The sequence below is a fragment of the Brienomyrus brachyistius genome, chromosome 18, assembly GCF_023856365.1.
Source record: "Brienomyrus brachyistius isolate T26 chromosome 18, BBRACH_0.4, whole genome shotgun sequence".
Taxonomy (NCBI): domain Eukaryota; kingdom Metazoa; phylum Chordata; class Actinopteri; order Osteoglossiformes; family Mormyridae; genus Brienomyrus; species Brienomyrus brachyistius.
In genome coordinates this window covers 15,915,563-15,926,727 of record NC_064550.1, presented here as the reverse complement: position 1 = coordinate 15,926,727, position 11,165 = coordinate 15,915,563, and the positions used below count along the sequence as shown (strand labels likewise).

Below are 11,165 nucleotides of genomic sequence, written 5' to 3'. Positions count from 1 at the left end.
CAAGGGTGGCCTATTTCGAAGGGGGGGTGCACATCCACTGTTGGCCCCCATCCCTTTGAAGGTCACAGGTTCAAATCCTCCAATTGGCAGAGTGATTTCACCATTGAGTCCTTGAATAGGGCCCTTAACCCCAATTGCTCCAGCGACTGGTTAAGCCTGAAGTTATTAGAGCTGTGGGTCAAGGTTGTGAAGGAGCCAGAGGAGTAGTTAACGTGTGAATGAAGTATAGGGGATGTCAGATGGGATACCTGACCTGAACGGAAGAGTACTGCTTTTCATAAGATCAGCGTTAAATTAAAAGCATTAGAAGAAGTATCAGTAACACTTTGCTTGAAGCTGTCATTTATAATGCAGTATAGATTCCTTCATAACAAATTATAATGGCCGGTATAAGAGTTAATAAAGCATTACAGCATCTTCTATTGACAGTTATAAGGCATTATAATGTTGATTATAAAATGTAAAGCTCCTCAAACACTGACTCCAGTCCACAACTTAAGTTCTAGGGTAACTGAACTATTACAATAGAGGAAATCAACCTTATTAGCCAAGTACATTGCATGTACAAGCAGCTATTTCCTGGTTTATTTATACATACTGAAGGAAACAATGCTTTATTTGTCCTTTGCACAAGTACATTGGAATTCCTTGTTTCGCAAATCCCATCATGCTCTCCTATAAGACAAACATGCTACACATAGTTGAGAGAAAAGCTTGAGGTCAGAGCACAGGGTCAGGCCATTTAGTCGCCACCACTGGACCATTTTGGGCGCTTAGGGGTCTTGCTTCAAGGGCCCAACAGGAGTGTAACTCTTTTGCCAAGTCTCAAACAGGCGACCTTCCGTTCACAAGCAAAGAGTGGCATGCCTGCTCGGGTGGGATTAGAGCTGAGTGGATGTACAGAGGAGGCACTGTGCCCACAGACTGGCAGGCCTGCTCGAGTAGGGTTAGGGCTGGGTGGATGGACAGAGGAGGCACTATGCCAACAGACTGGCAGGTCTGCTCGAGTGGGGTTAGAGCTGGGTGGATGGACAGAGGAGGCACTGTGCCCACAGACTGGCAGGCCTGCTCAGGTGGGGTTAGAGCTGGCAGGTATGACTGTGTGGATGGACAGAGGAGGCACTGTGCCCACAGACTGGCAGGCCTGCTCGGGTGGGGTTAGAGCTGGGTGGATGGACAGAGGAGGCACTGTGCCCACAGACTGGCAGGCCTGCTCGGGTGGGGTTAGAGCTGGCAGGTATGACTGTGTGGATGGACAGAGGAGGCACTGTGCCCACAGACTGGCAGGCCGGCTCGGGTGGGGTTAGAGCTGGCAGGTATGACTGTGTGGATGGGCAGAGGAGGCACTGCGCCCACAGACTGGCAAGCGTAATCGGGTGGGGTTAGAGCTGGGTGGATGGACAGAGGAGGCACTATGCCCACAGACTGGCAGGTCTGCTCGGGTGGGGTTAGAGCTGGGTGGATGGACAGAGGAGGCACTGTGCCCACAGACTGGCAGGCCTGCTCAGGTGGGGTTAGAGCTGAGTGGATGGGCAGAGGAGGCACTGTGCCCACAGACTGGCAGGCCTGCTCAGGTTGGGTTAGAGCTGGATGGATGGGCAGAGGAGGCACTGTGCCCACTGACTGGCAGGCCTGCTCAGGTGGGGTTAGAGCTGAGTGGATGGGTAGAGGAGGCACTGTGCCCACAGACTGGCAGATCTGCTCGGGTGGGGTTAGAGCTGGATGGATGGGCAGAGGAGGCACTGTGCCCGCATACTGGCAGGCCTGCTCGACCTAACCCGTTAAGCCACAGACCTAAATGCAAGATCTTTAACCCATAAGAAATATTTTAGAAGGCCAGCCACGGCCATCATAGGTAGCATGGGTTTGTAAAGTGTATTAGCACTAACCATGACACAGGGTTCTGTCTACACATCATTAGGGCAGCAGCTGTACCTATCAGCCTGGGAAATGCTCTACTGGATCTCCTTATTAATGAGCTCCACAGACGCTTGTTATATTCACTAGGACTGATCAACAGTGTCAGATAGTAATTAATCCGTGGAGGTCAGTGGACTCACCTGATAATTAATGCTTATTAGCGGCCTCTTTGCTCACTAACGAAGCTCACGGATAATGATGCCTCCAGATATTTCACATCCTCCAAACTGGTACCAGTGTCCTGGGGGCTCATTTTGTGAAGAAACTGTGACACTGCACTGTGACACATGCTTTTATTTTCCTTTCCAAGTCCATTCAGGAAACTACCCAAAGATAAACAGAGGTCACTTGTTCCTTGTTTTGTCGTTAGTGTGACCTTTGAGATTGTCTGTTCGGGAAACACTTGTTTCATATCTCTGTTTACCGATGTGATGAAGATTAAACAGTATGAGTGTGACATTCCACCATGACTAGCTCTACTGACCACTATTATTTTCTTCAGAATACAAACATCTAAATATATGTTTTGCATTTAGTGTGGCCTAAAATCTTGGTAGACCATCACTAGAGCATAATGACCAGGTTGTCATCTACCCTAGAGGTTAGCAAGTGTTGCAGGTTCTCAAGAGGGTCTGCTAATCTGTGGCCATAATCACCCCCAGAGTTTTGAAGCACCAGGAGCCTCTGTGAACTTTTAATTGAATTATGGCTTGGTCATTGATGGCATAAAGCAGGACCATGGGGCCTTTATGTCTGGGGGGAACATGGTGTGTTACTCACTGACCTTCACCAACCCACCCCACCACACTCCTGAACCACTTATATCCACCACTAGGGGGTTGTCTGGCCTGGCTGCCTGGGCCCAACAATGTACCAGTGACTGGTCTTCATGGAAATTTGTGATCTTTTTCAACAGGCAGTTTACCTGGTCATGAGGCTACACTCTAAGTCAATGTGACTTTCAGAGGTCTTTTGTAACAGAAATAATAATAATAATAATAATAATAATAATAATAATAATAATAATTATAATAATAATGTAAGTACAAGCACTACAGTGGTTAAGTTTGAAGGTTAAAAAATGACTCAGTATTCTCTTAAAATAGGATTTTGTCCATGTTCACTGGTTTCCACCCAAAGTCAGCATCACATCTTCAGTGGCATAACAGTTGAAAATGAGTATTAGGTCAACACATGCTCCATCCATCCACCTCCAGGTCGCTTGGCTGATGGTCGCTTGGCTGCTGGCAGTGTGCTGAGCAGGCCACACCAGACATCATTCCTCCAGGATGCCCTGGATTCGCCCTGAGAGCTCCACCCTGTGACAGCCAACCAGATGGCATCTGAATAAGGTGCCTAAACTTCCTCGGCTGACTCTTCTTCAAGGTCCCTTGGGATCTCCAAATTCTTTACCGTCCAGTGAAGAGGAAGCTGGTCCACCAATTGCAGCTGTTTGGCCTGAACCTGTTTGGTCATGAACCTAATAACGGAATGGGAGTAGCTGGTGAACTTGAAGCCTGCTTCTTCTCCCCACGAAACACCTACTCAGGACCAACAAAACTGCAGTCACTGGAACAACCCACCTCTAAATTTCACATTACATAATCTTGAACAAGATCACGATCTACATCCCAAATTACTGTTCACTTGAAAAAAGCTGTTCTCTCTTCTCCAGGGGTCTCCAACTCCAGTCCTGGAGGGCTACCGTCCAGTAGGTTTTCTATCCTACCTGGCTTCTGATGAGCCACACCTGCTCTCAGGTAAATACCAGGAACAGGTGTGGCTCATCAGAAGCTGGGTAGGACAGAAAACCTACTGGACGGTAGCTCTCCAGGACCGGAGTTGGAGACCCCTGATCTACTCTGTGAAAGTTCCATGGCTTTTCGAGCTGCAAAATTTCACTCTTCAATTCAGGAGCAACAAGGAATCATAGACATCTGCTCTACTCTACACTCTCCAACTGCTGACACAGCACAGCGGACACAGGGACCCCAGAAGCTCTACCAGGTGGCAGGGACAGAATGCCAGTTGGTAGTGGGAATACACACAGAAACACGCAAAACATAGACAACATAGAGACCTCAGGTCACCTAACTGCACTACAGGAGAAACCCCAATAAATAAATATGAAGCACAATGCTGCAGGGATGAGGAAACAGTACTACAGCACATATTCAGTCATCATACCCCCTGCAGACGCCACACAATATCAGTATTGTAAGAATTCAGTGATCAGTAGTAGACATCTTGTTATGAGTTAACATGTATAAATTATTTCTACATATTATTTATTGCATGTCTAAACTTGTCTGAAACTCAGAAGACCACATATTCATTACAGATACATAACTGATGTAAATATAAGTGAAGTATGTGACAATTACAATACATGCAACAAAGAGTAAACATACTAATGTTGTTTCTGATGTAACAACCTCATCCAATTAATCTTCAGAGAGTGAATAATTGGTCTCCTTGTCCCCAGATACGTATGACATGTTTTGAAATGACTGCAGCATTAATTACTTTCCATCAATTGGTGCATTGGGGGCAGGAATCAGAAAAATAATTGCCTGCAATATGAAACAACAGCAAAACATCCCCCAATGTGACCCGTGTCTAATAAACCTCATTGGACCCATTATTGCTGATCTGAAGAGCGCTGACACCATGCAAGTGTCACATGGCAACATTTGTGACATGTCAGGGGGGGTCATTAAACACTGTAATCATGAAGGCTAATAAAGGGCAACTGCTAATACACTTATTTTTTAATATATTCAAAGAGTACGTTTACATTGTTTTAGAAAATTACGCAAAAGAATGACCACACAGCCTAAGTATGTCTGTCTGGCTAATTAACCCAATCAATTTAGCCATGCTGTGCACAACTGATCAGTCATACTTGAGCAGCCGTTTTCATTTAGACCAACTGTGTCTGTAGGAAAACACCCAAATTATGTTGCAGAGGAGCGGCCAGCAAAGAAATGCAGCCACATAAAGAAGGAGAACCTGCAATGTCCTTTTAGGGGATCACTAAAACAAATGCAGCCACATAAAGAAGGAGAACCTGCAATGTCCTTTTAGGGGATCACTAAAACAAATGCAGCCACATAAAGAAGGAGAACCTGCAATGTCCTTTTAGGGGATCACTAAAACAAATGCAGCCACATAAAGAAGGAGAACCTGCAATGTCCTTTTAGGGGATCACTAAAACAAATGCAGCCACATAAAGAAGGAGAACCTGCAATGTCCTTTTAGGGGATCACTAAAACAAATGCAGCCACATAAAGAAGGAGAACCTGCAATGTCCTTTTAGGGGATCACTAAAACAAATGCAGCCACATAAAGAAGGAGAACCTGCAATGTCCTTTTAGGGGATCACTAAAACAAATGCAGCCACATAAAGAAGGAGAACCTGCAATGTCCTTTTAGGGGATCACTAAAACAAATGCAGCCACATAAAGAAGGAGAACCTGCAATGTCCTTTTAGGGGATCACTAAAACAAATGCAGCCACATAAAGAAGGAGAACCTGCAATGTCCTTTTAGGGGATCACTAAAACAAATGCAGCCACATAAAGAAGGAGAACCTGCAATGTCCTTTTAGGGGATCACTAAAACAAATGCAGCCACATAAAGAAGGAGAACCTGCAATGTCCTTTTAGGGGATCACTAAAACAAATGCAGCCACATAAAGAAGGAGAACCTGCAATGTCCTTTTAGGGGATCACTAAAACAAATGCAGCCACATAAAGAAGGAGAACCTGCAATGTCCTTTTAGGGGATCACTAAAACAAATGCAGCCACATAAAGAAGGAGAACCTGCAATGTCCTTTTAGGGGATCACTAAAACAAATGCAGACAAGAATTTTATCAAGAATGGAATTTGTTTACGAGAGAAGAGCACATTCTTTACATATAATAACTACATTTAGAGAGTGCTTAGTCAGTAACACACTATTGCTATGTACTGCTGTGTCGCTTCTGTTCAAATTGGAATAAAAGTCTGACCTGGTTTCTTTTTCATTTTCCAGTCTTCAAAGCTTGGAGAACAGAAATGGACCACAGGCCCAACATCAGCAACATGCTGTAAATAAGGCTGTTGCTGCCTCGCCTGTAGTCAGACCAGTATTTAACCTTCTGCTTCTTACGTACCTGATAATCAATATTAGCGATGTGGGAATTATTCTCATAATCACGGAAAGGGGTTTACAGCAGTACGATTTTTAAATTCTGTAAGCTGTACTTCAGTGATATTGGGGGACACTAACATTGTGCCTCAAATCATGTCAGACCTTGTCTTAACAGACAGAAGCATTAGTTATGCTGAGTGTGTCACTCAAGCATTCTGTAATCAAACATCTGCTACTGCTGCACACACAATACTGATGATCGTGGCTTTTGACAGATATGTGGCCATTTGTAAATCCTTGAGAGACTCTTCAATAATGGGGTGCTGGTGACTGGGGGGGGTGGGTAACAGTAAAATTCATTCTCCTTTTACCCTTTCACATGCATTCTGCAGTACATCTCAACAGCTTAGCACTCATTGTCCAAAACAAATACTTGTATATACACAAGATACAAAAAAACACTATTGATCCAATTACTGAATAGTCTTCTGTGGGCTACTCATTGGTTCCCTATTATAGGTGCAGTGCATTACAGAAGGGGAACTACATGAAAATATTCACATATTGTCCTTCAGTTTATGCTGAATTGCATGTAAACCAAACCACTGCATAAATGCTTTCCCTGCCTCCCTGTTTCTATGGTTTCACTACCTGTAAGTGTACAAAGGTAAGTGTAAGTATAAGGCTGTATGAACCATATATAACCAGTTTAGAGAGCTTTAAAGAGACAAGCAACAGCCTGGAGCTTAATAACAGCAGTATACATACAGAGCATAAGCAATACACACCAAAAATTACTGAGCCCCTAAACCTTTGTATTGGATTCCACTTGGGAATGTGCAGGACATGATCAACATGGCTAATTATGCAACAAATAGCTATACAATCAACATAAGGGAATTACCAAAACAAAACATCTATGGACAACGATTCAGACCTCCCATCAGTGAAACCACACAGGGACAATGTTGTACCGTATATAAACGGAAACCCTGAACTAACTGGCAAGAGGTCTACTGAGAAGGTCATGGTGATTCAGCAGAACATTGACGTTACTGGTAAGGGGACGCTCCTAGCAAGGTGACTGCCTTTCTGGAAATGCCTTTCAGCAACAAGAAGTAAATAAGCAGGAATGGGAAACACAGCCGTTTACTGGGAACCTAAGTCGGATTAGATGTTTTATATTTGTATGTGCTACTTTGTGGGGTGAGAGCTGTTGAAAATATAGGTTCTTCTTAGAAGAGAATTTTACTGTATTTGGATTCCATTACATGCTGGTTATTTAAAATCAATTGTTACATGTGTTAACTTCATGGAAACATTTTTGTTTAACATGCAGTATTTAATCGGCAATGTCAGCAAGTATAGCTGAGACATACATTTAATGCAAAGAATGACATTATTTTTATGCCATGAAAAAAAAAATGCAGATAGTCAAAAACTTTCAGATTTTGGATATTCTCCCCATGTTTGGTAAGTTCATTCCAGTACTCCACCATACTCCTACAGTCCTAAAATATGCGAACAAATGGCTAGGAAATTGATTCATGGATGGATGGTTATACTGGTAGATGGATAAATAACATTTTTAAATTACGTAGAGTCAATGGTATTATGATTATCTTATCTTATATTCTAATGCAGCATCTCCTGATGGGGATCTTGATGGTGGTATAACAGACCAGACTTCTGTTTCTAGCAGGGGTGGGTAGTTCGAGACCAAGGTTCTGTTTCAGCAAACCAGTTGAGTGACTCTTCATACTCAACTGGTTGGTTGAAACAAAATCTTGATGTGGATTTTTATTTTCTGAATCTGAATGACCCACCTCTGGTTTCTAAAGCCACGTACTCTAGTTCGGGGAGGGGGGGGGGTGCAATCTTATCTGCAAAAGGCCGGTGTGTGTGCGGGATTTTGCTGCATCTCCCTAATTATATTACTAATTAAATGACTGATTGGCTGAAGAGTCCTCACACCTGGGTGTGAACAGCTGACCTACAGCTGACCCCAAAAGCCTGCACACACACCGGCCCTTTGCGGATAAGATTACCCACCCCTGCTCTAGTTAGGTCTGGGGGATCCCCAGACATTTCAAAGCCAGCTGAGAGATATAATAACTTCAGCATGTGCTGGGTCTGCTCCAGGGCCTCCACCCAGTGGGATGAACCTGCACCAGCTCCCTTACTGGCTGCCTCAGTGGCCTCATGTTTCATCTACATTGTTTTCCAGGATTCAAAGGTTGGAGAACAGAAATGGACAACAGGCCCAACATCAGCAACATGTTGCATTTAGAGGCTTTAGACATTCCACCTGTATATGTTTACCCAGTGTTTAGCATTCTGCTTTTTACCTATCTGATCATCATTATTACCAATGTGGGAATCATTGTTCTTATCATCATGGAAAGGAGTTTACAGCAGCCTATGTACCTGTTATTCTGTAACCTGTCCTTCAATGATATTCTGGGGAACACTAATATTTTGCCTCGAATCTTGTCAGATCTCCTTTCAAATGACAGAAGCATTAGTTATGTTGAGTGTGTCACTCAAGCATTCTGTAATCAAACATCTGCTACTGCTGCACACACAATACTGATGATCATGGCTTTTGACAGATATGTGGCCATTTGTAAGCCCTTGAGATACTCTTCAGTAATGACCACCAGCATGGTCTTGAAGCTTTCTGCATGTGCTTGGGGATCTGCCATACTGATGGTGTCAGTCTTGCTGGGCCTCACCATACGTCTCAAACTTTGCAGGACACTTATTGTAAAAATGTACTGTGATAATGCATCTCTGTTTAAGCTCTCCTGCCAGGATGTGACCATCAACAACATTTATGGTCTGGCTTTCACGGTGGTTCTTCTGACATCTTCAATGGGCAGCATAGCCCTTACTTACTTTAGAATCGTTACAATTTGTATCACCAGGAACAATAAGGAGCTAAACAGCAAAGCACTGCAAACTTGCACCAGTCACTTAGTCGTCTATATGATCATGTTGTGGACTGGATTTCTCAGCATAATTTTTCATCGCATTGAAATTGGCACAAGCTCCCGAAATCTTGCAGGTATATTGTTTCATTTAATCCCAGGCAGTTTGAACTCTGTCATTTATGCGATGCAAACAAAAGAATTAAAAAGCAAAATGAAAAAATTTTTTTAGTATTAGAGTAACACAAGCCTGATATTTTTTTACTGGATGCTTCTCTGAATTTCTGTATTAATCATCGTTTAATGTTTATGCATAAACAAAATCAAGTCAAGAATGTCATCTATTCATGTTTTTTTTAAACAGTGATATATGTAATAGGTAGAGGCGCAAACTTGCCAGTGGGTGTAATAAGCAAAGAAAACATTTTGTACCAAATATACACTTGAAATTTCTCCCCATTAAAGCAGCGATGAATAAAGCAGCAAATTGGATTAACTTTTATACATTTCATACACTTAATTTTACACATTTTCTTCTTTTGTTTCAAATGATTCTACCTGATGAGTGCAGGGTGGCCTACATCCTGTGAGCAGAGGTGACTCTCGGGACTCTGGGCGCCCTAGACAAAGAACTGAATGGGGCCCTCCAACGCCCCCTCCTCCAGCATGGTAAAATTTATTACCATTATGTTAGTTGTGACGCAATACGTCAGAGGCGCACGGGTAAGGTGATGAGCGGAGAGGCAAGCGAGCAGCCAGAAGTAGGGCAAACGGGGATTTATTATAAACACAAGGACTCGGGATACATCACACGCTGACGGACATCAATGACGGACACCGCTAACAGGTAAGACCAGGACTTAAAACCAGACAAGACTAATCAAAGTAATCAGATACAGCGGGGTACAATCAGGGAAATACACGTGGGAAGGCAGGGGGCGTGGCACACACGAGGAGCGGACGAGCCGGGCATGACATTAGTGTGACATCAACAAAGAGAATTGTATAAACACAAGTCCTTCATTTTCACTAAAACAGAATGCACAAATTAGGTAGATTTGTTGTTGCAATGTACTATGTAATCGGCCTTCCTCAGGGGCCCCCCTCCCAGCTTGGGGCCCCAGGCCACTGCCTGGCCTGCCTGTCCTGTCACTGCACCACTGCCTGTGAGGGCAGCGCAGGAAAAAAATAATGTCGCTTAGTTTTTTAATTTGAAGCAGCATATATTTTTTTCCCCATTTATAAAGAATACTATTATGCTGGAGCAGCAAACCTAAACTGGGACTTTAACTTTATTAATTTTAAGGGATGCTAATTTATCTAATACTGCTAATATGTTCTCTGATAATATATTTATATCTGCACGTCTGTTTTCACAGCAAACACTGTGGACTATGTTCATATGTATCCCCAACCTTAAAATCTTGTTAGATCAAACCTCTTAGCTCTGTATGTAAACCAAAGAATCGGGGGTTTTGGTAGGGTTCGAAATCCCAGCTGGACCTATGAAAACCAGCCTACTATTGTCATGGTAATGAAAGGTTTCAATTGACCCTTGACTGGCCTTTTCTTTGACTCAACGTTGTACAGAATTGCTGTCTTTGAGTTCTGGAAGCAGTGGGTGGGGCTGTCGTCTCACACCTCCATGGTTGTGGGTTTGAATCTTACTTATGCTCCTTCGGGCTAAGTGACTTGCATGTGCTCTGCCATGGACTAGCTTCCAGAGTGACTCAAGGCCCCACCCTGTTAAGCTCACTATAGAGAGTACCTTTCCTTTATAAGATGAAAATCAAAGTAATTCAGAAATAATGGCCAGGCTCTGGGGGCGGCATGGTGGTGCAATGGTTAGCACTGTTGCCTCACATCTCTGGGTCCCAGGTTCGAGTCTCCGCCTGGGTCACATGTGTGCAGAGTTTGCATGTTCTCCCCATGTCGTCGTGGGGTTTCCTCTGGGTACTCCGGTTTCCCCCCACAGTCCAAAAACATGCTGAGGCTGATTGGAGTTGCTAAATTGCCCCTAGGGGTGCATGTGTGAGTCAATGGTGTGTGAGTGTGCCCTGCGATGGACTGGCCCCCCATCTTGGGTTGTTCCCTGCCTCGTGCCCATTGCTCCGGACCCCCCGCGACCCAGTAGGATAAGCGGTTTGGAAAATGAATGGATGGATGGATGGCCAGGCTCC

At 43.9% G+C, this 11,165-nt stretch overlaps 1 protein-coding gene across 2 annotated transcripts; it reads left to right on the top strand.

The window, feature by feature from the left end:
* The first annotated feature begins 7,061 nt into the window (after positions 1–7,061).
* On the top strand, positions 7,062–9,455 carry LOC125713041 (olfactory receptor-like protein COR2). Of its 2 annotated transcripts, none has more exons than XM_048983821.1 (2): positions 7,062–7,113; positions 8,283–9,455. In XM_048983821.1, exons 1-2 carry the CDS (start codon positions 7,083–7,085, stop codon positions 9,215–9,217), a joined length of 966 nt encoding a protein of 321 aa, XP_048839778.1. In that variant the 5' UTR covers positions 7,062–7,082; the 3' UTR covers positions 9,218–9,455. The 2 variants fall into 2 exon arrangements, with proteins under 2 accessions (XP_048839778.1, XP_048839779.1); XM_048983822.1 differs by having other exon boundaries at positions 7,066–7,135.
* The last annotated feature ends 1,710 nt before the right edge of the window (positions 9,456–11,165 follow it).

Coding starts and splice junctions, on each gene's coding strand:
- LOC125713041 (XM_048983821.1), top strand. CDS start 7,083: ATGGTGATTCAGCAGAACATTGACGTTACTG. Junction 7,114..8,282: donor GCAGAACATTGACGTTACTG/GTAAGGGGACGC, acceptor ATTGTTTTCCAG/GATTCAAAGGTTGGAGAACA.